Source organism: Ctenopharyngodon idella, chromosome 5 (genome assembly GCF_019924925.1).
Source record: "Ctenopharyngodon idella isolate HZGC_01 chromosome 5, HZGC01, whole genome shotgun sequence".
Taxonomy (NCBI): Eukaryota; Metazoa; Chordata; class Actinopteri; order Cypriniformes; family Xenocyprididae; genus Ctenopharyngodon; species Ctenopharyngodon idella.
In genome coordinates this window covers 17,914,199-17,939,685 of record NC_067224.1, presented here as the reverse complement: position 1 = coordinate 17,939,685, position 25,487 = coordinate 17,914,199, and the positions used below count along the sequence as shown (strand labels likewise).

Here is a 25,487-nt window from a genome sequence, read left to right as displayed (position 1 = left end):
GACATCCGATTAAGAGCCACGATCACACAAATCGCCATGATTGTTTCACGATGGCAATCTTTCGTCTGGGACAGCCAAAAATCGTGCAGTGTATCCCGGGCTTAAGGTCTTAAATGCACAGAACTAGATCATTAACAAAATAGAAACAGGTGCGTTACATAATCAGTAACCAAGGAAACAGGCAGACAGGGCAAACCAAACTAAAACACACACAAGCTGAACATAACCCTGACAAAAATATTGTCACAATAAATAAAATTGTAAAAAACAAAAAAACAAAAAACAATAATAATCACAATGAAATAAAATATTTAACCATTCTATGAAGAAGTGTGACTTAATCCATTCTCAGTGATTGAAACTGATTTGTTCTGTATATTGCATGTATGATTTCAGTGGCTGAGGCCATAGCAGACATTAACAGGGCAGTATCTGAGGGAGATGCCAAGGCCACACTAGCTGCTCTGCAGTGTCCTGATGCAGGTCTTCGAGCAGCGCTGTCTGAATGTGCTCACATCTACCACAGTCAGCTCTCTCAGTTACAGAGCACTCAAACAGAACAAGGTAACTCTCTCACACCCCTGATGACTGTGGTCTGGAAAGTTTAGATATAATTTGATCTTTAACTTAGTTATTATTATCTGCCTTACTCTTTGAGCCTGGAGAATTTATTGTCATGCATATTAAATATCATTTATTATATAATTAGCAGCATATTGCATTCTCAAGCCTATTCTTGTATATGTTTCTCATTAGCATTAACCAACCTAATTGCGTAAAATCTGTATAGCCAATTTAATTTGATAAATTGTTAGATATTAGTTGTAAATATTCCACAAACTTTACAAGCATCATCTAAAACATTTACTGGTTCATTTGATTTCAGACAGAGGCGAATACATATGCTATTCTTCATACTTAAGTTATTCTTCACAGGAGCTGTGGGCAATCACAGTGCTTTAATTTCAACTGTGTTATCTGTAGGGATCAGCGGCACTTCATGGGTAAAACACAAGATCAAGGATAAATATGATTACTTTTACAACATTGAAAGCAAAGAAGGGACATGGGATGAGCCAGATAATTTTGTCCATGACAGTTCACAGCTCACCAAAGAAGATATCCAGGTATGTCTTTAGCACAAACATACATGTTTTGTACAGTATGTGAGCTCTGCAGTTCAGTTCATATTTTCTTTTCCCCCTAATTAGAGTGTTTTGAGCAGTGTAACAGCAGAGTATAACAGAGAGCAGCTGTGGTTGGCCAATGAGCAGCTCGTCATCAAACTGCAGGCCCTGATACGTGGATACCTGGTGAGGCGGGCACATAATGACAGACTGGAGTACCTGCAAAAACAAGAGCCGAGCGTCATCAAACTGCAGGTGCTTAACTGTGTAATGTAAATTATTGATAATTAACCTGATTACTTGTATACCAGACCGCCAACAGCCTTGTGATTTTTGTTGTCGTTGTTTACATTTTACTGCATGTTATTACTATACAGTTCTTATTTATGAACTGTATTATTTATTATTATTTCAAATTAAAGTATATTTAATTTGAAAGTTTTAAGACTCACATTTTAATATTTGACCACCGTTTTAAGATAAAAAAACTTAATTATTATTTTTTAATATATCTTTATTATTATTTGTTTAAATTATCATTTAATAAAGAAAAAATATACTGCATAATTTCATAGTTTGCATAATTTGCACTTTTAATTTGCTTAATTTACACATCAAAAGAATGTAAATCTAAATGATTTTATGTTAACACTTCGAAAAATTGTCATAGGCTTTTTGCTTGCGCAAATAACAAGACACTGAAAATGAACACTATAAAAACACTGAAAAACACATTATACTATGAAAGTATAGTAGAAAAAAAAAAAAGTTTAGTAACTGTTTCGGCTGCCTAAACTCTACAGTTGTATCGTTTTCATTACAACTCAGTTCCAAAGAAAATAAACTACTAATATGTTCTAGGAACAAAAATGTGATGGGCTGCGTCCGAAATCGCGTACTCTCTCAAGTAGGTACTTATTTTGAATAAGTAATTACTTCGCAACCACTAAAAAAGTATGCTCTTTATATAGTTTAAATATGTGTAGTATGAATATAATCTGGATGTTCTACATTCGCCATGTTGTCATTATCATGTGACCTACCAGCGTCAGTTGCGTTGCTTCACTGCCATTCATAAATCCTCTCCCGTGGCCTCATGGGATAGTAAAGTGTCCATCATATGCACACTTCAGAATCTCGCCGGAAATAGTAGGTCATCCAGGTACTTTTTGCCTACTCTTTTAGTACTGTGAATTTCAGACATACTTCTTTTGTCACACACTGTTTTTCACCTGCTATATAGTAGGGAAGCATGCGATTTCGGATGCAGCCGTTGGGTATTTTTCACATGGGGATTGGTTTACCATTACAGGCCTCCTGGAAGGGCTACAAACAGAGAAGAGTCTATAAAGACAGACTAAAGACCTTCCAAGACAGTGTGAGCACTGTGATTAAGGTAACGTTTCTTTCACTGATGCTCATTTATTACAGTTTTTCATCATACCATATCCACTTTGTTGTTCTGAATTGCAGTAGTTGAATTATTCATAGCATGAAAACATGTTTCCTTTACAATTTAGTTACAGTCACTTGTGAAGATGTGGAAAGCTAAACGAAGCTACACTAAGAGACTGCAGTACTTCAAAGACCATGTAAGTCATCTCACACACAAGTGAATGAGCAGCTTCTTTATCACTCATACTCATGACACTAAAATATATTCTGTGTGTCGTGTTCAGGAGAAAGAAATAGTGACGATTCAAGCTTACCTTAAGGCTAACAAAGCAAGAGTTGACTACAGAACCTTGAGTAAGTCAATTACATTATTATATTTAATGTATTATTTATTTTACATTTACTTGTATTGTTAGTTGATTGATTTTAAAGGTAAATATCATTGTTTTTTCCATTTATTTTTCAAACAGCCGGTTCTCAGCACCCCCCACTCTCAGTGGTCCGTAAATTTGTACATTTGCTGGAGCAAAGTAGCCTCGATTTACAGGAGGAACAGGAAGTGACACGGCTCAGAGAGGAAGTGGTCACCAAGATCCGTGCTAATCAGCAAATGGAAAAGGATCTGAATTTGATGGATATTAAGATTGGCCTGTTAGTAAAGAACAGGATCACACTACAGGTGCTTTCTTGCGGTGGCTTTAAATCATTCAAAGACTTTTTATGGACTGTTTGTTGTATGGATTAATGAGACAAATGTTACATTATCCTTTGATGTACTTGGGTTTATGTGTTTTCCCATGACATTAGAACCTTAGACTGCTACTCTAAAGCAAATAGACATCAATGAGATAAAAAAGAAACATTTTAGTTTTCTTAAGTCTCATAAGAGTAGAAGCAGTTAAAGATGTTCAGACTAGGCAAGTGTAACCTTTGACCCATTTTTCCAACTATTGCAATGCTGTCTCCTCTGGCAGGATGTGGTATCGCACAGCAAAAAGATGAAAAGCAAAAAGAACAAAATGAGTAAAGAAGATCTGGCCACGGGGGAAAAGCAGGGCATCAAGGGCCTGAGCAAAGACAAAAGGAAGAAACTGGAGGCCTATCAGCATCTCTTTTACCTTCTACAAGTAAGACCTTTGGCCCAAATTCAGTCATTTTAAACCATTTAAGAAATAGACTGGAATGCTGAATTGCAACGTGTGGCTGACTAAAGGCATTAAAGGAATATTAAATAATGCATTTATAAATGAAATATAAATGAATAAAAACAGCATTTATAAAATGTAAAAAAGGGAAAACTTTTATACATTTAAAAAATGTTACTACAAGTTATACATACTATAAATAATTTAAGTTATATTTTTGTAATCAGTGACTTTTCTTAATTTAATAGACTAATCCTTCGTACCTGGCCAAGCTAATCTTCCAGATGCCCCAGAACAAATCCACCAAGTTCATGGACACTGTGATCTTCACGCTGTATAACTATGCCTCTAACCAGCGGGAAGAGTACTTGCTGCTCAAGCTTTTTGAGTCAGCGCTGCGAGAGGAGATCAAGTAAGATATATAGACTGAGACGGAGATATAGAATACTATTTGTTAGCTTGAGCATTCAAAAACAAACATTGTTTCGGAGAGACTAATATATCTCAATTCATAATTATTTTCTCAAACGTGAATCAAATGTCTCTGATACAATGTGTATAGTTTTGCTTTATAATATACAGTATGGCAAATATCATTGTAACTTTGCTGTCATCTCTGGCAGATCTAAGGTGGATCATATCCAGGAAATAGTGACAGGGAACCCTACAGTCATTAAAATGGTTCTGAGCTTTTACCGTGGTGCTCGTGGACAGAACGCCCTCAGGCAGCTGCTTGGACCAGTGGTTAAAGAGATCATTGAGGACAAAAACCTGGGCATCAACACTAACCCTGTAGACATCTACAAAGCCTGGGTTAATCAGCTAGAGACCGCTACAGGAGAAGCCAGGTTCATACACGCACACTCAATCCATATGCATATTTTTTCATCACACATATATTACACACACACTCTCATTTACACTTTCTCACATCCATTTCCCCTCCATCTTTGCTAGCATATTTACATTTTTTCCCCCATATTATTTATAAATTGTAACAATAAAAAACGACCACATATACATATATATATATATATATATATGATAAATATAAGTATATGCAAGAAATGTATGCTTTTATTCAACAAAGATGCATTTAATTGATCAAAAGTAACAGTAAATGCATTTACATTGTTATATATCAAATAAATTCTTTTGAACTGAATCAGCATATTGGAATGATTTCTGAAGGATCATGTGACTGAATACTGGAGTAGTGACTGCTGAAAATTCAGCTTTTGCATTACCATTTACAAGAATCAATTACATTTTAAAATATATTCAGATAGAAAACAGTTGTTTTAAGTTGTAATATTTCACTATATTACTGTTTTTACTGTATGGTTGATCATATAAATGCAGAAAGACGTCTTTCAAATTCACTAAAAATAGCATATCTTATACCGACCCCCACTTTCTATTACTTTACTTTTTTATTTAATTGTTTTTTACTACTGTTGTTGAACTTTACTTCATAGTAAGCTGCCATATGAGGTCACATCAGAGCAGGCTCTGTCACACGAGGAAGTGAGAGCCAAACTGGAATCCTCCAATCAGGTGCTCCGTACTGTCACAGACAAAGTGCTCGGGTCTATCATGTCATCGCTGGAAAACATCCCGTAAGAACAAAGACCATCGCAGCCTTTCAAACAGATGTTCAGTTATGCTTCATGCAGTTCATTTTTATTTTGCCTGTTATGTTTGTCAAATATACCTCTTGTATTATGAAGGATTCTTTTATACAGTATAACTTTACAGTGTCATTGTGCACCAGGGGGCAGCACAGTAGTTGAAAACATAGAGTCCGCCCAAAACAAGATATATTTTCAATACATAATCAGCGTTGTGTGCTGTTTTGCTCATGCATTACTAACCTCTCATTATTTTAAGGTATGGCCTAATATTTTTTATTCTACTGCTGATCTCTGATTATTGTTTTGCATTATTTGATGTTTGTTTTCTTTTGCATGCAGTTACGGCATGAGATATATTGCTAAAGTTCTAAAGGACACGCTTCATGAGAAATTCCCTGACGCCACAGAGGATGAATTATTAAAGGTCAGATGTTGAAAATTTTAGTGGTACTCGTGTATCCATACAAATGTTTCTTTTAAAATATGTATTCACTGGGTCCTGCCTGCAAAGCTCCTTTCATACTTGAAATGTAGCTATAATTGCCTGACACATGAACCACAATAGATTAAAGATTAACTAAATCACATTTTGTGGAGTCAGCGTCTCAAGAACCCAGAAAAATAATGTGAAATAAGTTCAGTTTGAATAGCGCCACCTTCTTCCCACAGATTGTAGGGACTTTGCTCTATTACCGTTACATGAATCCTGCCATCGTGGCTCCAGATGGCTTTGACATCATTGACATGACGGCCGGAGGTCAGGTGCACACGGAGCAGAGGAGGAACCTGGCGTCAGTGGCTAAGATGCTACAGCATGCAGCTGCCAACAAGCTGTTTGAGGACGAGAGCGATCACCTCACCCCCATGAACAGCTACATCTCCCAGACCTATCAAAGGTTCAGGTGAGGAGAACAGAGCACTTTATTAGTTTGAGGTTTAGTTTGTCTAGGGTTACAAAAAACACTATTACTATGGGGAAGAATCAAATACTTAAAGGGATAGGTCACCCAAAAATGCCAATTCTGTCATCATTTACTCAACCTGTCGTTCCAAAATTGTATGACTTACTTTCTTCTGTGGAACATAAAAGAAGATATTTTGAATAATATCTCAGTGTGTTTTGTCCATGCAATGAAAGTCAGTAGGGTCCAAAGTTGTTTTCTTCTGATAGAAACAAATATTTTATGTAGAAACTGTTGAGTAGAACAAAAGATTTTAAACAATCAGACATGTTTGAGGGTCAGGACAGGCTAAGTATATATGGAAATTGAGGTTAAAGGTGAGGAAGTGTTTTTGTAAGAAAGTAAGGCATCAGCAGTGAGGAGGGACGTATGTCACCACTTCAGACATATTAGTGTGTGTGCTTATGTGGGGCAGCTGGAAGTGCTAAATGACCTTTTGCCCAAAGCCCCTCATTCCCATGCTGGTGAGTCATGCTTACTGGAAACTCCCTGCTGATTTCTTTTCCTCTCTGATTCTCAGCAGTTCTGCCTGATGGCATGTCTGTGATGGACCTGGTAGTTTACACTTGAGCTGGATTATTGCAGTTTATGACAACATGTGACCTTTTCATTCAAGCATACTTTGCATTGTACATTGATTATGCATTTGGTTCAAACATCTTGTTTTGCATTTAAAAACAGATTTTCACATAATATGAACAGGTTCCACACTCCCATGTTTCCTACATATTTGTGTCTTAAATATTTTGGCTAATTTGATGGAGTTTTCAGTAGTATTAGTTCTACAGAAATCCACAGATTTTCCACTAAAATCACAAAGAAATCCACAGATTTAAAGGGGTGCTTCACCACTGGCAAAATGGAATTTCAATAAAACTTGACTGCCTATGCAGTAGAAATTTTTGAGGTCAGCGCTACCTGACTAGAGAAAAGGACTGTTGTCTTCCCTTTTGCCAAATAGGTAGGAAAACTTCAACACCCATAATGCATTGGGCATGTTGCTGTCCAAGGCCACTCCCACCAGTCTGCTATGGATACGCTTACCAGAGTCAAACTGCCTTGCTTTAGTAGGAAATACTTCTTAGCTAACTTTTAGTCGTAATGGTGTTGACTTGTATTGTTCCGGGTGCAAGAATTCAAAGTGTAGACGTTTAGAGGTAGTGGGTTACTTGGGTTTCCAGTGAAGGATCCAGTGCGTTGTAGGGTGCTAAGAATACAGAGAGAATGCCGCAATGGAAATCTGAAAAACCTGTGTTTGTAGTCAACATTTCAAACTGGATGGCCACGAACACAGTCTTTTAGGCCAAATGGAGGGGAAAAACTGAAAGAAACTGCTTTTCTGTCAGTTCTGCCCCAACCTTACGAAGCAAAACACTGTCGCGAACAGGTAAGAAAGCTATCCATAGTGTTCCATTTTTACTATAATGCTGTTTAAAGAGTAGACAATTTTCAGTGATAAACCTACCTTTACAATAACTGCTCTGTACATAACCCCCTTGTTGACCCGACTGTTTGTGGGTGGGCAGAATGCAGAAGTACAATCTGTAGTTTTCACAAAAGCCCTGGAGCTATCAAAAGTCTTTTGCTGGCAAATAAATGTTAATTTCTCAGTGCAGGTAACATGGAGAACAAGTAAACATTGTTTATTTACATAAGTCCGAGGTCCGTTGAAAATCGGCGAAGTTACACTAATCTGGGCATGTTTTTTTGTTTGTTTGTTTGTTTTTGTTTTCAGGGGCTTCTTCCAGGCAGCTTGTGACGTTCCAGCTCCAGAGGAGAAGTTTAACGTGGACGAGTACTCTGACATGGTGACACTCAGCAAACCTGTCATCTACATCTCTATTGAGGAGATCATCAACACACACTCTGTAAGTCATACAACATAACCAACTGAGAATTCAATAGAAACCTCTTTTTTTTTTTTTTTTTGAAGTTGCAATGAAACGAAAGTAGCAACAGATTTTTTTCTTCCATATTGTAACACATCCGAGTGTAATAGATTGTTGAAAAAGAAAAAATGTAGGGTGTGACTTGGTTTTTATGCATCAGTTCTTGATCGGATTTTGAGATGTGGGTGTTACACTCAAAAGTGGAAGCAGATGAATGAAAGCTTGCAGGGGTGGGGTTTAAGCAGACTAAATGACTGTAGAAATCCTGGAAGACCTAGTTATGACCTTTAGATTAAACATTACAAAGTCAAAACTTTTTAAAAAAAAAAATGAAACATGCATGGATTAACCATCCACAATAAGATCTATAACTTGCATTTAGAAAAGAGATACGGTGAGTTTTCATTTCAAGCCAACTTGAACAAAGAGGTTTGGATTACAGCTGTGAGCCCATTATTCAATGGAAGAGATTACCTCTTCTTTTATCTTTTATTGCTGGGCATATAAAAGAGACTCTAATTTACACACATCAACATTTACTTTATCTGTAGGTGCGTTAACCGGAATGTGAAGTCAAATGCTTTTTTTTTTAGATCTGCAACTCATTGTGATTAACTATCATTAGCCACCTTTGAGTCATGAGAGGAATCTACTGAGGAGCGGCTCAATTTGATCCATATGTGTGAGGAAGTGACATCATGACCTGTGCAGACATAATAAATAGAGCCTGCATACTTTTCCAAACTCAGCCAAACGCCTACATTCTTTCTGTTTGGACTGACATTTCTGTATGTTTTCAAGGGTGCAACACATAAACTAAGAGATGTGATGTCCATTTTAAGCTGTTATGGCTGTAATATATATTTTATTGAACCAGAGATATTCTGTGATTTGAGAAGTTCAAAACAGATATTTAGGAGTTATACAAAGAAGACATTGTCTGAATTGTCCCTTCAAATCCACTCCTACAGTTGGGTGTTGACCTGTTTTCTCTGCCAAATTGTAAGACAATGAGATGGATTGGAAATAAATACCTCATCCTCTTTATGTTGCAGATTCTATTAAAAAAAATGTGTGTATCATGAATGATGTATGAAATGGATCATACATTTGGAGACAGGGGACATCAGAGTCTTTACATTTTCAACTTTTTATTTTATTCAAAGTGACTTGCATTGTATTTCAAGGCGCACTTTTTTTTTCAAGCATTCCTTGGGAATCAAACCCATGACCATGACATTGTTAGCGCCATGCTCTGCTGTTTGAGCTACAGGAATGTAATTTTGACATATTTTAATATAACATTTGAATATATATTTGACATAAATATTTTCTTGTTCTCAGAATAAAGAGCATTAGAAGATTTTTTTATATAATTTTACCCTCATCTTAAGTAGATATCACAGTAATAGTTATAATAATTGCAGTAGGACTTTTAACTTGATCCAGGGTCAATTTTGAAATTGTGATATGTTGTCTAGAAGTTTTGTATCGTTTTGTAGTCTATACAGATTAGTTGTAGCTGACAATTAATGTTTTTTTTTTTTTGGTCTTCTAGTTGGTGTTGGAACATAAGGAAGCTATTGCTCCTGATCACAGTGATCTTCTGCATGAACTCCTGAAGGATCTGGGGGAAGTTCCTGACATCGAGTCTCTACTTGGTAAAATTATAACAAATACAAACACATAATTTCATAATTTCATCAGCACCTCTCAGACATTACCAGTATTATCCACCTAGATGACATGAAGATTGATTTGATGTTTTGTGTTAGTCTAGATCAATTTTCACTCACTGACAGCTGATTATTTGAAAATGACAGAAATTCTGTCTGTCAGAAGTTACACAATAATGAAAGTAAAACACTTTTACACTCAGGTGAAGGAGCTGTGGACACAAATGACCCCAACAAGGAGAACTCACTGAGTCAGCTGGCCAAAACAGAGATCTCCCTTACCCTCACCAACAAGTTTGAGCTGCTGGATGGAGATGACAAAGACATGAAGGGACTAATGACAAAGTAAGTGAGGAAGTAATCATCTCTTCTTCAACTGCCTTAATATGTGAAATGTCCTCACATATAAATATCTCTCTTCCCACACTCAACTTTTCTTCACTGTCTTCATTTCCTGTCTTCATATCTCTGCTGACCCATGGGAGGAAGTGGTTTGGTGGACAGTTTTATCTTTTCCACTTCTAAAATGGGCCTCTTGACTGGCTTTGTGTAATTATCATTAAATAAAGGCCTGTTCACACCAAGACGATTCAGCGTGAAAATGCGGTGCGGCAAACATTTTAATTTGAATGTTAAAGGGTTAGTTCACCCAAAAATGAAAATTATGTCATTTATTCTACACCCGTACGACCTTCGTTCATCTTCGGAACACAAATTAAGATATTTTGATTTTCCTCTTTCAAGATCCATAAAGGTACTAAAAACATATTTAAAATTAGTTCATGTGAGTTCAGTGGTTCTACCTTAATATTATAACATGACGAGAATACTTTTTGTGCGCCAAAAAAACAAAATAACGACTTTTCAACAATATAGTGATGGGCCGATTTCAAAATGCTGCTTCGGAGCTTTACGAATCGAATCAGTGACTCGGATCTCCTCTCAAATGGCTAAACTGCTGAAATCACCTGACTTTGGCGCTCCGAGTCACTGATTCGATTCGCAAAGCTCCGAAGCAGCGTTTTGAAATCGGCCCATCACTATATCGTTGAAAAGTCGTTATTTTGTTTTTTTGGCGCACAAAAAGTATTCTCGTCATGTTATAATATTAAGGTAGAACTACTGAACTCGTATGATCTGTTTTAAATATGTTTTTAGTAGCTTTATGGATCTTGAGAGAGGAAATGTCATTGCTGAGAATGCAGGCCTCACTGAGCCATCGGATTTAATCAAAAAATATCTTAATTTGTGTTCCGAAGATGAATGAAGGTCTTACGGGTGTGGAACGACATGAGGGTGACTAATAAATTACATTATTTTCATTTTTGGGTGAACTAACCCTTTAAAGGTAGGGTATGCAATTTTTTTCATAAACACTTTTGTTATTCAGGTTGAAACTCTCTTCACATCCTGACAGCAATCAATAATAGAAGTGGTCTAAATATTTAAGAAAAAAAAAAAAAAAAAGTACATATATCATCTGTGGAAGTCTCAGAACCAAAAAATGTTTGTCCAATCATTGCATTTGGTCTGATATGTCTTACCTGCCTGTCAACATATGTATTTCCATACCTCCACGCACTAGAGGTCTTCACAGCTCCACTTGGATTCCGAAAACCCGAGGTCCGACCCGAGCGGGTTCGGGTCCAAAACTTCGACGAGTGCCTCTAACACAGGTCAGGTTCAGTATTATTGACCTCGGGTCTCGGGAAATTTAAAATAAATGTTTATTCCCGAATGGACCCGAGAAGACATGAATAATAAACTTTCATCAACTTATGGTCAGGTAAATAACATTACAGCGAAAGTTATAGGACATAATGAGGTTACAGTGATGAGTGATTGACATTTCTGCACTTCAGCACGTACTTGTGCGTAATTATGCGTGTCAACTCTATAAATGGCAAAATGAATCTGCAGCAATGAGGAGGTACAAGTAAGAGCTCTGTAAGTTGTTTACATTCATTATTATTGTAATGTTTTGTGCTTTGAGATATAAATTAATAACGGCGTCTCTTATGACTGTGTTAAATTACTGCTCTAGCTATTATCTGCTCTAGCTGTGCGCAACCTGCGCATTCATGTGTTTTGGATTAGGCTTGGCTTTGGAGAGCGCTCTGAAAGGAGGGTGGGATCTAATGCTTTCAAAGCTAGCTTGCTATTGCTAGCCGCTCCGAAATTGCCTACCCCATACCTTTAATGTGTCTGTTTAGACACATATGAACATGAATGCCATCAATGGAACAGATTTTTTTTTTATGAAGAGGTGTTCTAATCTCTTTTACATCACACTGCAAAGAAAACTGCCCAACCAATAAGAGTCACGCTTTTGGTCATGTATTGTGAACAGGCCTTAAGAACAGAGGTTATCAAGTACTTGAAATGTGTAATAAAACTCAAAAGGAAACATTTGTTGACTATCATTTGCTGGCCAGTATTGTTGGCCTTCCGTTAAACTTGTGTGCTAACCGCTAGTCTTATAGCTTTGGGCTCTTTCGATATGGTGCATCTATTTCTTTGGGGAGGAAGCAGGAAGAGTGATGTCATAGCTTATTGTCTAAATGTTTACACCCTGCTCCATTTCCACGTACAAAAAAACACATCTGTGAGGACCCTGTGATGTGTATGATCTTCTGTTTACAGACCATATAAACATGAATTATTGTAACCATTAAGTTTGTGTATGTACAGTGTGAGACAAATGTGTCCTTGCAGGCACTTTTGGTAGGCTTTTACTACCAGACAAACTGATTCTTAAAGTTTGAGCGAAAATGAAAATTCTATCATCATTTACCCACCCTCATGTTGTTCCAAACCTGCACAATTTTCTTTCTTTATTCTGTGGAACATAAAAGATATTTAAAAGAATGTTTGAGTCCATACAATAAAAAATGCCAATAAGGTCCAAAGCAACATTGGACCCCACTGACTGAATCTATAGACAAAAAACACCTAGACAATAGACACATATACTCTTTTATGCTCAGCATAAGAAAAATATCAAATGGTTTTTAAAACAGTTTAAATTAAGTCAAGTCTGGGCATTTGTAAGTTAAAGGGAAACTTAAAAAAATTTAAATTCTGCCATCATTTCGTCCCTTGTGTCACCAGCATATTGCAGTCTTTATCAAGTCTCATTTTGTATCGCATTATCTGCTGACAACCAGTATCTTACCAGATGAGAAAACTCAGAACATGTTGAGACACTCTGATAAGCCTGACAAGCGCATCCTCCTCTTTGTTTGCCTGTCACTTTGCAGAACAAAGAAACTGATAGTGGATGTTGTGAAAATTCAACCAGGGGAGACACTCACAGATATCCTAGAAACTCCCGCCTCTGCTGCACAGGTACAGTAGGCTTTTGCCCCAATGATCAAGACTGAATGGAGGTCAGTCTTCCATCAGATTCAGATTAAGTTAAATTGATTAACCTCAACCCTCTCTCTCTTGTGCTGCAGGAGGCAGAGCACGCTAAGCTTGTGGAGCGTCAGGTGGTGCAGGACTCTCAGACTCCAGAAGGGTTGAAGAGCAGCCAGGCAATGCTGGAAGACCGTCAGCTGCCTCTGGAGCAGAAGAAGAGGAAGATCCTCAGGAACCTGAGAACTCTAGAGCAGGCTGGTCTGGCCAGCTCAAAACACAAGTACCAGGAAATCATCAATGATATCTCCAAGGTCAGGCCTTAATGACTTCATTCAGGGGTGCAGGAACTATATGAAAAGAGGTTGGGCTCTGCACATTAAGCATGGCTCATTGATAAGTTATAATTGTGTATGGGATGAATGTAGACATTCCTAAGCCATATAATGATTGCTATGCCCTTGACTTTAATTATTGCAGGGTAACTCTCTGGATATATGATTAGGTACTTAGCCGTTGAGCTTCTATATTAAATCATGGCATGATGAGCTTATCTTGCTCCCTTTAGGACTGCAGGGTACTATAAACACCTTCAACTAGGTTTAGGCTGTTCGTTTATGTCTTTTAGTCTGACTATATTTGTAAAATAGTTGTTTGTTTTTTATGCGGCAGGACATTCGATACCAGCGGCGCTATAGGCAGAGGAGGAAAGCAGAATTGGTGAAGTTGCAGCAGACTCTGACTGCACTCAATTCCAAGGCAGCTTTCTATCAAGAACAGATCAACTACTATGACACGTACATCAAAACGTGTCTGGATAACCTCAACAGAAAGTGAGTGGAGATACATGGAAAGTTCTCTGGCCAATTTTCATATTTTGCACAAGCATGCTCATAATTATGTGGGCCTGTCTGTACCACTCAATAATCACTAAGAAATCAATCATCAATTAAGCAATTAATTTTGTTAATAAATAGATAAGAGCCTACAGTTTGATTAGCAAACAATTAATCAAGCAGTACATTCAATATATATTCAAATCAATGTCATTTAGAAAATATAAAATGTTAAAACTGAAAATAGTTGTTTAATATGTGATCATGACATTTAATATTTGCATTTTTAATTTAGCTATTGCTTTTCTCTATTATCTTTTACCTTTTTGTTGATTTCCTGCTGATTTGCAGTACAGCACTAATCTGTTGTCAATATCAATTTGTTCATTTATCAATGTAATTAAATTATTATTTAACTTAACTGCCCATTTGTTTTTTATCTATCCTAATGACTAACTTATTTAATTTATTTGATCTTCAGACATTTTCATAAGTTATTTTCTCATTTGATTTATTAATATCTTGAATGATTATTGAGTGGCACAATTGACCCCCTCCGCCTCTGCCCTACATCATGCAATTAACAAATGATACACAATAGCTTTAGAGAGGCACTTAGTGGTGTGGAAATTGGAAAGTGTCTACTGTCATTCCCTATATGACATATAATATTTCACTAATGGTTGTTTCACCACCAGGAATTCACGAAGGTCCATTAAACTGGACAGAAAGGAAGAAGAGAAGAGCACTAAGAAGTCCAAGGCCTCTTCCCTGAAGTACACAGCTGCCAAACTGCATGAGAAAGGAGTCATTCTGGAGATTGAAGGCCTCCAGACTAATCAGTGTGTTCTTTACATCATTTCTTTTCTTTCCATTACTAATAAATAATTGCATTGATAATGAGTAATTTTACGTTGCGCCATCAAGCACATAATATCTTAATCGGGGGTGTCCAAACCTGCTCCTGGAGGACCAATGTCCTGCAGAGTTTAGCTCCAACTTGCCTCAACACACCCGTCTGGAAGTTTCTAGTATGCCTAGTAAGACCTTGATTAGCTGGTCCAGGTGCGTTTAATTGGGGTTGGAGCTGAACTCTGCAGGGCTGTAGCTGTGTCTCATTTAATTTAATTTTGAAGGCTGCATCCTCCAGAGGACGCATCCGGTGAAGGCTGCAGTATACCGAGTGTCCTTAACCAGAATTAAACAAGACGTCCTTCGTAGGACACACGGGCAGGAAAGGAAATAGGAAGCATTACGTTGCTATGCTAACACGTTCACGGCAGCGTCGTTGCGCTCACAACAGTTAAATGAATGAAAATTATTTATAAATTTGGAAAGTAATTTGAAAAGAAAATGTATTTACTTGTTTTATTTTGGTTAATGCTTGAGGAGCTTTACAGAGACAAAGGAGGAGGATATTAAGAAGAACAAAGTTTAAAACAAAAACAAGCTTGAAACTACTTACATTTAAACACATCTTCGCTTGTATGTACATCTGCCGACGCCGCCATTTTTTTTTTTTTTTTTTTTTTTTTAAATAAGTGACGGTTGTTAACAGCGACGCAAACAATTGTGGGCTATCTGCAGCAGCGAAGGATACACCTCATGCATCCTCCGAAAGAAGGGCACATTCAAAGGTCGCATTCAAAGTGTTCTACTTACTTTTCTGAAATGATACAGCCTCAATGACGTATGCAATGCGACCTCTGGAGGACACAGCCTTCGAAATGAGACACGGCATGCGTTTCTCAAAAGCATTGCGAGCTATGTTGATTGTAAAGACCATTGGTGCCAGTGGTTCTACGATCTACTTAGGCTTACGATGCTTTTAGGAAATGCGGCCCAGGACAGTGGCCCTCCGGGAGCAGGATTGGACACCCCTGATCTAAAGTGACCCCAGATCAGTGGCTAGGACATATTGCACAAGATGTTTTTTCAGAGAATCCTTAATGTACAGTCAGCAGTTTGTGTGTTGCATTAGGGGGTGGGTAGTGCATTATGAGGAGTTAACCATCCTGTTTTGTTCTTCCTCATGGTGGCCAAAGGGAAGTTCAGTGAGTGACAAGCCAATTATTTTTGCTATCTCTTAAGGCAGATCAAAAGAATATTAATATTAAAATGTTATCTTTTAGTGCTAAGGGATTTAGTCATTTAATTTGTTGTCAAGTTTCAGGAATGTATTATGTTTATAATACTTTTTTGACCAGGCACTACCAGTCATTTTGCACTCTTAAGCCCCACCTATTCCAGTACTTCAGTAAGTGTTTTGTACATTTCAGGTTAAAAAATGTCATGTTTGACATTCGCCCTTGTGAGGAAGTGGGTGACTTTGAGATAAAGGCCAAGTTTTTGGGAGTTGAAATGGAGAAGGTGGAACTGCATTTCCAGGTCAGTTCCCAGGTGCACAGAGCCTGGCACAAGGCACACGCTCTTATTTTCTTCTCTTAAGCATGCAGGATATTACTTTTATTATTTGGAATGGCATTTATGGATACAGAATTGTCTTGTGTTTTTATCATCAGGACCTGTTGCAGCTTCAGTATGAAGGAGTAGCTGTCATGAAAATGTTTGACAAGGCCAAAGTCAACGTCAATCTACTGATCTTCCTTTTGAACAAAAAGTTCTATGGAAAATGAAAATTCCTTGGAGTTAATGCAGTGCAAATATGCTTGGAAATATTAACTAGCTACCAATGTTAGTTTACACTTTGCAAATTATGCAAAAAAGAATGGAACGTGCCTTTTGGTTTTTAGATGTTTTTGTAAAAGAAATTTCTTTGAGCATTCAGGGTATTTGTGCAACTGTTTTTGCAGGTCTTCTATATTTAATGAACTATAAAATGAGATCTCACCACTCTAAGAATGATATGATACATGCCAAGCTGTACATACATAGCATACTTTTGATTTTACGTACACTGAAAGGAAATTTTATCGCCACAATCAAAGAAACAAATGTTCACAATATTTCATGATGACTGGAATTTTTTTTTAAAAATTGTGTATGGATTATATTTTTAAATACAAGTATAATTGAAATAAGTATTTAATGGCAAGTAATGTATTGAAAGCTGCAATGTTTTAATATGTTAAAAATGTATAACAAGGGAATAATAAGAGGAACGACTTTCAAAATGCACTACTGCCATGTGGCTGTTAAATAAGATAAACTGGAGGAGTCTTTTCACAGGCCTGTCATTAACTAGTGCCTTTCATTTCTAAGTGCTCAACTGTGCATCTTTTAAAAGAGCATTCCCAAATATTTTCAGTTTTAAAAAGTGTACTGAGAAGGATTAATGTATTGATTTTAAATAAATACATCTTCCATCAAAACAGTGTTTATTCATGACTCAAATGCTGTATTTTGAATCAAAAGCTCAAGCAAATAAATTCAGTATTAATGGCATAAATTCAAATTTAGTTTTTGTTATTTCTGTCCAATGTCATACTCTGCTTGTAACAGCACTTGGTGAAATAAACAAATTAACAATACAATGTACTGTAAAATGACTTAACCCTTAGAAATATCAAATTAAGTTAAAATTTGTATCAGCTAGTCCTGGGCTAGTTCCTAAAAACGTGATCTAAGTTGAAACGCAGCCCTGGTCACTGTGTCTGTTACACGAGTAGGCGTTGACATGCACGTGCCAGACGGAGTGAATCCATCCTCTCTCTAGTCTTTCCTGATGTGTGAGGACTGTTTTTGAGAGCGTGCAAGAATAGGCTCATTCGGGAAAAGTCTTTGATGAAAAGAGCGTAAAACAGAACAAAAACCGAAATTTTGAACCGCACTATTTCTTTCAGTCGTGATGTTGCGGATTGTGGTGTTGATGTGGCTGCTGGCTGTGGAGGGATCGGCGGCTGCGCTGCCCAATAACGGTAAGACACTTACAGCCTTTTTGCACTGGACAAACACAGGGTACTGGACTTTATTAACTTACAGTTCTTTGGTAAGCGGAGCCAAGTACACACACACTAGTTTGAAATTAACTCGGTATTTTTTGTTTGAACCGTTTGTTTTTAAGGCAAGACTATTTGGTCTAAAGTTGAAATCATTATGGTAATGAATTACATTTTTATTTAAATTTTTCTTTTAAATTTTTGCAGGGATATTAGCATATTTAAATATAAACAAGCCTAAGAAATATTAATCTAAAATTAAAAATAAAGTCAGGGGCAATAAATGAATAGCAATACAACAAACTGTAAAAATGTTTTTACTGTAACTAAAAAAAAAATTTTTTAATTTATATTGAAACTATCTAGTGACAGAGTGGTAATGAACTACATTTCTATTTAAATGCCATGCCATAATCATAAAATAAAATAAGTTTGAAAAGTAAAGTATAGCCTGACAAGGCAGAGAGAAGCTACAAAATAGGCTGTTTTTTATTTAAAGGGGTATTAGTATATTTAAATACATAAATAAATAAATATTAATCTAATATATATATATATATATATATATATAAATAGATTAAAGTAAGTCACAATAAATGAATAATGCAACAAATTGTAAAAAAAAAAAAAAAAAAAAAAAAAAAAACGAATAATTTATTTGAATATGTTTTCCAAAGTGTGACAGTGACGCACACATTAACGAAAATCGTTGGGATTTATTTGCCAAACATTTTACAATTTTTTTTTTTTCTTCAGGAACGCTGATTCGGACATTTTCGGGTTATTTCCTCACCGTCACCGATGAACCAATTTTTGATTATCTGGACGTGCAGGACGAAGGCAGCGGCTCCAGTTCTGGCCAAGCATCCAAACCCACAAAAGACCACCACCACCACCACGTGGGTAAAAAGGCCTATCACATCTCTCAGGAGGCCTCCAACTTCCTCACAGGCCGCGTGGTGACCGCTGTCATCCCTACAATATATATTATAGTGTTTATTATCAGCGTTCCTCTAAATATGCTGGCGCTTGTCATGTTTGTGCGCAAAGTGAGACCGAAGAAACCGGCTGCGATTTACATGATGAACCTAGCCTGCGCTGACCTTCTGTTTGTGCTGGTGCTTCCGTTTCGAATAGCCTACAATTTAAACGGAAATAACTGGATATACGGGACTGGGATGTGTCGTTTCGTCACGGCTGCTTTCTACTGCAACATGTACTGCTCTGTGCTGCTGATTATGTGCATTAGTGTGGATCGCTTTATGGCTGTCGTCTACCCGATGGACTCTCTTACCTGGCGCAGTCCTCAAACCGCGTCCGTCGTGTGCGCCGCCATGTGGCTTTTGTCCATCGGCGGTGTGACGCCTTTGCTGATTTCCAATCAGACCATTCACTTACCTGACCTGGGCATTACCACGTGTCACGACGTCCTTGACATCCACCACCTCCGCGAGTATTACCTGTACTTCTTCCCCATCATCTCTTCACTTTTCTTTTTCATTCCGCTCATTTTTAGCACCGTCTGCTACGTGCGCATCATCCAAGCCTTGTGCGCAGCCAACGTGGAAAACCGCGCGAAAAAAACGCGGGCCGTTTTTATGGCGGTAACGGTTTTTGCTGTTTTCGTCATATGCTTCACACCAACAAATATCATCCTGTTGTCGCATTACGTGCAGTTCGCTCGCAAGCAAAACGATGAGTCCTACGCCGCGTATCTGGTCTCCACGTGCATCGGGAGCGTCAGCTGCTGTCTGGACCCCCTCATCTACTACTTTGGGTCGTCTCAGTGCCAAAAACAGGTTCTCGCCTTTCTCAAGTGTCAGAGGGTCTCGGACATCGAGAAGAGCGCACAGTTCACCAGCAGCACCAGGTCAAGCAAGTTAGAGACCTTTAAAAGCAGCGTGAGCAACCAGTACAGGAAGCTGATGGCATGAGAAGCACTGCTGAAAAAGAAAACAGGCTGTTCTGATGGCTGGTTTTAGAGGGGTTTTGAGAACTTTGCAGCTGGCCAGGGTGAGAGACCTTCTAAAACCAGCTGCAGCAGGTTTCCAAGGACAAGGACTTTCAGTTAGGTCCAGCTCATTAGGATGGTTGGGGTTGATTGCACCATCATTCATTGGAACTCTTTAATTATTCATAACATTTGTTGTATCCAAATGACTATTGGCACATTCTATGCTCTTGTAACGTCTTTGCTAATGTATAGATTCTTGCTTTATTTTTTGTATTCATTTGTGACCATGTCAAATAGCTATATTCTTGCTAATAAAAAACAAAAAAAACAAAAAACATTTTTACAGTACATATTAGATGCTTGTAAAGACTAAAATTAAAATGGTTTGTGTTAACATTTCTGATTACTGTAATTTGCATGCTTGCTTATGGGACCAGCTGGTTGTTTTTTATGAAGCTGGTGTAGTTTTATCTTTTTTCTTTGAGGAGCAGGTAGATGTTACAATACAATACTGATCAAAGGTTTCGGATCAGAAACATTAATACTTTATCCAGCAAAGATGCAATAAATTGATCGAAAATGACAGTAAAGATGTATAATGTTAAAAAAAAAAAAAAATTTCTATTTCTTTTCAACTGTGAAAATCTGCTGAGGGGGAACTTGATTTTAAAATGTGGCCTAACATTTTTGACAAGGCAAACATGTCAGTCTCTAAGTAACATTTGATTTATTTAAGCCACGAAATAAACTTAAAGGATTAGTTCACTTTCAAATGAAAATTACCCCAAGCTTTACTCACCTTCAAGCCATCCTAGGTGTATAGGACTTTCTTCTTTCTGATGAACACAACCAGAGTTATATTAATAAATATCCTGATGCATCCGAGCTTTATAATGGCAGTGAACAATACCAACGAGTACAAGCCTCCATCTAAATCCATCCATCATAAACTTAGTCCACACGGCTCTGGGGTGTTAATAAAGGCCTTCTGAAGCGAAGCGATGCGTTTGTGCAAAAAAATATCCATATTTAACGAGTTATGAAGTAAAATATCTAGCTTTCGCCAGTGTAAGACTCTCGCAGTTCAAAAATCTTACGCTACGTCCTACACCTTCCCTATTCAACTTACAGAAAAAGCTTAACTGACGCGACACCAGTTTACACTTTCTTCCTAAGTTGCTTTTTTTTTTTTTTTTTTCACAAACGCATCACTTCGCTTCAGAAGGACTTTATTAACCCCCCCCGGAGTCGTGTGAATTACATTTATGTGGATGGATGTGGAACTTTCTTCAGCTCATACTCGTTGGTATCGCTTGGATGCGTCAGGATATTTATTAATATATCTCAGATTGTGTTCATCAGAAAAAAGAAAGTCATATACACCTAGGATGACTTGAGGGTGAGTAAAGCTTGGGGTAATTTTCATTTGAAAGTGAACTAATCCTTTAATTCTGTAAACAAGCACAATGAAAAACGCAAATATTTAGAGAATTTCGAACATCTCCAGCTGTTTTATAATTATCCAAAAATCAAACCATTCACCCCTCATGCACGTTATCACGTTCATCAAAAACTTAGGCTGGCTGGCAAAACATCAACATGACACATTCATGTTATCAGTAATTATTATCTTATGATCCATCCGTTTTCAAACAGAGGGCTAGGGAGTACACTACCGGATGTTTGAATGCATCATCGATTTCCAAGAAGAGGGTGGAAATGGCGGCCTGAGAAGCTTAAAATGCTGTCAGAGAAGATATTGTACCTATAATACATAACCGACTCTCATAAGCGTAGGTTTACCAATAGCTGGTCACCAACATATTTTGTGCTTTTAACTTGTGTGTAGGTTTGTCTCCACCAAGCTTCTTAACCACAATCCTGCTCATTGTTTACCCAGCAAGAGCACATCAGTTGACCAGTTTGATCAGTAAAGAACATAGTTTTAGATCAACACCAGTATAAACCAGCAGAGACCAATATAAATGTTCATGGTGGCCTGTGCAGGTTTTTCCAGAAAGGTCACACATATAAACAAATGGTGAAAATGATTTTTATATCAGCATATCCAAATTCTTAACAGATAGCTGTATTTACAAGAACAAATCCAACATGACAAGAACTCTTGAAGTGAGTCCTAAAAATTTAAGTTCAGTCTTTTGCTTTTAGGGATATACTGTACATTTGTCTTACTCCACAGCCCAGCGGAAATGAAGCCAGACTGTGATTTGCCAAAACAATATGTTTGTTACAAGGTGATTTTGCCAGTAGTGGTTGTCTGGTCAAATCCATGACATTGAGGCTAAAAAAACTTGTTTAAACTTGTGAAAGCAAGATATTGAATGAATGCCTTGAAAAATCTTGAGGAAAACCACCACATGTGCACCCATTACTCCAACAACAACAACAAAAAATCTGCTGTTCAACCATAACAGTGTAACTGTAAATTATGCTGCATCTGTTATCATCGGTGAACCTTTGTATGGGATACTGAGGGCTTCCTTGGTATCAGCTATGCAGCATAGAACAGAAAAAAATGTTTATATATATATATATATATATATATATATATAAAAGGAAAAAGGTACATAGAAAAAATGAGTGGAAAGATTTGAGAATTAAAAAAATGGATCGATGTCCAGCCCTGTGTGAATCCAAACAAGACACAGACATAAACCATGGAATGACAAAAAAATACTGAAAAAAGCGTGTTCTAGATGTCTTCTGCTTCCTTTCATGGCTTGCTTGAGTTTGTTTAGATTTGGAGTAGGATGACATCACTGTAATTCACAATAGCTCACCAAAGACTAAATAAGTAGAAAACCAAAGAGCCGGCTGAGAGGAGATTCGGTTTTGTCAATTAACACGGTAAAAACTTGTAGTTTCACTCCTGTGCTGTCCTCTCACACACTCATTGTCATGTTTGGAGAATACTGCAAGAAGACAAGAAGGTATTTTGAATGACAGCTGCTGCTGTATTTAACACAAATGATCCCATGGAAAAAGCTTTCTGCATACATACACTTTCACTCTGAAATGGGTTGAGGAAGTTGCCACTCATTTCTCCGTCATCTCTTGGTGTGCCAGGCTGATTATTCATGCTGAGGTTTCCTGGTGAGCTCTGATGAATGTGAAAAAGAAGTGTGAGGACAGCAGTCAGAAATGAATTTCAGAGAAATGTACGTCACTGTATAAATATCTTTCAAAACAGTACAGAAATGTCCCATACCTTTGGGAGGCTTTCAATGTCACCAGATCCTGTTGAATGGGGGGAAAAGGAAAAGACGTTTAAGTATTCACTGAGAGGCGAGAATGTGCAAATGGATGGAAAAATATGTATACATTGGCATTGTGCTGAGGCAGTTAAATCTGTCCTACCTAATGAACCATTTATATGATGAGGCTCCATGCCTGCCATGCTGCCTATCGGGCCATCAGCACCTGAACCTAAAGGAAACTGAAAGGAAACATACCATAAGAAAACAATATAACTTCATATGTTCTTATTTATTTAAAAAAAAAAAAAAAAGACTCACATTTGGTCTGTTTCCATTTGGAGGGACTGAGCTGATCATGGTGTACATGTTGTCACTCGAGTTGTTTGACTCTAAAATCAATATTGTACATCACACATTAGTTTTTTCCTTTATTAACTAAAGACAAAAGAACCGACTTGGTATGTGTAAACAATGCAGTGCATTTCCTGCTGTTTAGCATATACATAGGCTGCTACTAGTTTTTGTGCTAATGCTAACTGAAATAAAACCTTGTTGACTGATGTGTAACACTACATAACAGGTGTGTTCGACATCGGCTGAGGATGGATGCAACCGATCGGTGAGAGTAGCCGCGTGCAGTCGGGGAGGAGCTGAAAACGGAGACGTGAAGTCGGACACTTTCTGCTTCACGTAGAGACGCTTGTGCTGCATTTGCATACATGGTGTCAGCGCTGTCTCAAGTCGGACAAAATTTCTCACCGGCATGCACTGCTTCAAGTCAGCTGCCGATCGGTCTGTGCAGCGCTGCATCAAGTCGAACAAGCCTAATATCATAGCAGCAACTCACAGGAATATTGACTAACCCTCAGCTGATTCCAATACTGTTAGCAAATGTTGCTAAAGGTTGGAATACACGGCAGGACTTTTAAAATCTAAACAGTCATTATCTTTTAAAGCACTATGTATCAAACACGTTGACAACTTTGTAAATGGTTACAGAGAAATACTGAGAACCATACACTAAATGAATGAGGATCACACACTACCAGATTTTCAAGTCATTCCAAAAATAACTCCCCCAGAAACGTGGCTTATTACTAGGAGACAAGTGACAAATGAAAACAATATGTTTCCTAAAATCAGCTCAAAATATATGAAACATGCTTGATATCCTCCAAGTGGATGGAATTTTAGGGGCCGTTTTACACGACACCGTTTTCAACTAAAAACGAAAAACTTTATATGCGTTTTGGCCATTCATTTACGCAACAACAGCATTTTGGGGGCCTGAAAACACAAACTTTTGAAAATGGGTTTAAAAGTGTACATTTTTGAAAACTATTCTGTTATTATCGTCTCTGTGTAAACTATAAAAATGTGACCCTCGACCACAAAACCAGTCACAAGTCGCACGGGTATATTTGTAGCAATAGCCAACAATACATTGTATGAGTCAAAATTATTGATTTTTCTTTTATGCCAAAAATCATTAGGATATTAAGTAAAGATCATGTTCCATGAAGATATTTTGTAAATTTCCTACCATAAATATATAGAAAATGTATTTTTGTGAGTGGATATGCATTGTTAAGGACTTCATTTGGACATCTTTAAAGGCGATTTTCTCAATATTTTGAGTTCTTTGCACCCTCCCCAGACAGCAACATAGTGTGGCCCAGATCCGGCCCACATCTGGTACATATGGATTAGACGCGGACCAGATATGGGCCAGATCTGGGCCGTCACTATGTTGCTGTCAGGGTCAGATTCCAGATTTTCAAATATTGCCCTATCCTAACAAACCATACATCAATGGAAAGCTTATTTATTCAGCTTTCAGATGTATAAATCTCAATTTAAAAAAATTGACCCTTATGACTGGGTTTTGTGGTCCATGTTCACAAATGTGAATTTGTGAAAACGGTGACATCATGCGCATGCATGCATATTACGTGTTTAGTCTTCTTTATAAAATGACATCGCCAACTACTGGCCTGGCATGAATAATACAGCTTTTGTTTTTGAGGATCTGTGTGAGCGGGTATCGTTTTGACAATAGCAGGGTTTCCATCCAAACATGAAGCGAATCTTTTCAAAGTTCACAAAAAAACACAAAAACAAGAAAAAAAACAAATGTGAATTAGGTGCGTTTCCATCAAGTTCGAGTGGATGATGGTGGTATTGGTAACCAACAGTAAATAAAACACCATCAGCGGAAACAGTTGATTAGTCACGTGGGTTTAATGTTCGCTAAGTCAGAATCGGTAAATGTGTTTCCATCTCCCATTATTCGCATTAACTCTTTTTTCGCACAAGTCAAAAACCACCTTAAGCAAGTGTAAAAACTTTTTTGCGAATTACAAAATTTGGCATTTCCATCACTCGTTTCTGAAAC

General features: G+C 37.5%; 4 protein-coding genes across 5 annotated transcripts in view; 2 read left to right on the top strand and 2 right to left on the bottom strand.

The window, feature by feature from the left end:
• The window catches only part of iqgap2 (IQ motif containing GTPase activating protein 2), a 61,705-nt gene extending 44,352 nt beyond the window's left edge, over positions 1 to 17,353 (top strand). Inside the window, exons 17-38 of the mRNA XM_051893430.1 lie at positions 397 to 564; positions 985 to 1,127; positions 1,212 to 1,382; positions 2,440 to 2,523; positions 2,648 to 2,719; positions 2,807 to 2,876; positions 2,993 to 3,201; positions 3,497 to 3,649; positions 3,916 to 4,079; positions 4,291 to 4,515; positions 5,146 to 5,286; positions 5,641 to 5,725; positions 5,971 to 6,203; positions 7,999 to 8,131; positions 9,711 to 9,813; positions 10,032 to 10,173; positions 13,089 to 13,176; positions 13,287 to 13,499; positions 13,858 to 14,018; positions 14,720 to 14,863; positions 16,301 to 16,409; positions 16,544 to 17,353. Of these exons, the coding sequence (XP_051749390.1) occupies positions 397 to 564; positions 985 to 1,127; positions 1,212 to 1,382; positions 2,440 to 2,523; positions 2,648 to 2,719; positions 2,807 to 2,876; positions 2,993 to 3,201; positions 3,497 to 3,649; positions 3,916 to 4,079; positions 4,291 to 4,515; positions 5,146 to 5,286; positions 5,641 to 5,725; positions 5,971 to 6,203; positions 7,999 to 8,131; positions 9,711 to 9,813; positions 10,032 to 10,173; positions 13,089 to 13,176; positions 13,287 to 13,499; positions 13,858 to 14,018; positions 14,720 to 14,863; positions 16,301 to 16,409; positions 16,544 to 16,657 (3,125 nt within the window). The 3' untranslated portion in view covers positions 16,658 to 17,353. The remainder of the gene's footprint in view (positions 1 to 396; positions 565 to 984; positions 1,128 to 1,211; positions 1,383 to 2,439; positions 2,524 to 2,647; positions 2,720 to 2,806; positions 2,877 to 2,992; positions 3,202 to 3,496; positions 3,650 to 3,915; positions 4,080 to 4,290; positions 4,516 to 5,145; positions 5,287 to 5,640; positions 5,726 to 5,970; positions 6,204 to 7,998; positions 8,132 to 9,710; positions 9,814 to 10,031; positions 10,174 to 13,088; positions 13,177 to 13,286; positions 13,500 to 13,857; positions 14,019 to 14,719; positions 14,864 to 16,300; positions 16,410 to 16,543) is intronic.
• Positions 1 to 25,487, bottom strand: part of poc5 (POC5 centriolar protein homolog (Chlamydomonas)) — a 703,663-nt gene that overhangs the window by 108,556 nt on the left and 569,620 nt on the right. The window lies entirely within an intron of this gene.
• Positions 17,636 to 20,270, top strand: f2r (coagulation factor II (thrombin) receptor). The gene is made up of 2 exons (XM_051893458.1): positions 17,636 to 17,899; positions 18,677 to 20,270. The coding sequence occupies exons 1-2, from the start codon at positions 17,830 to 17,832 to the stop codon at positions 19,852 to 19,854; spliced, it is 1,248 nt and encodes a 415-aa protein (XP_051749418.1). The 5' UTR covers positions 17,636 to 17,829; the 3' UTR covers positions 19,855 to 20,270.
• The window catches only part of ssbp2a (single stranded DNA binding protein 2a), a 36,265-nt gene continuing 32,691 nt past the window's right edge, over positions 21,914 to 25,487 (bottom strand). For both annotated transcript variants that reach the window (XM_051893460.1, XM_051893461.1), the window contains exons 13-17: positions 23,411 to 23,481; positions 23,253 to 23,331; positions 23,104 to 23,132; positions 22,897 to 22,995; positions 21,914 to 22,807 (exon numbers count right to left, since the gene is read on the bottom strand). In XM_051893460.1, coding sequence (XP_051749420.1) covers positions 22,778 to 22,807; positions 22,897 to 22,995; positions 23,104 to 23,132; positions 23,253 to 23,331; positions 23,411 to 23,481 — 308 coding nt within the window. In that variant the 3' untranslated portion in view covers positions 21,914 to 22,777. The remainder of the gene's footprint in view (positions 22,808 to 22,896; positions 22,996 to 23,103; positions 23,133 to 23,252; positions 23,332 to 23,410; positions 23,482 to 25,487) is intronic.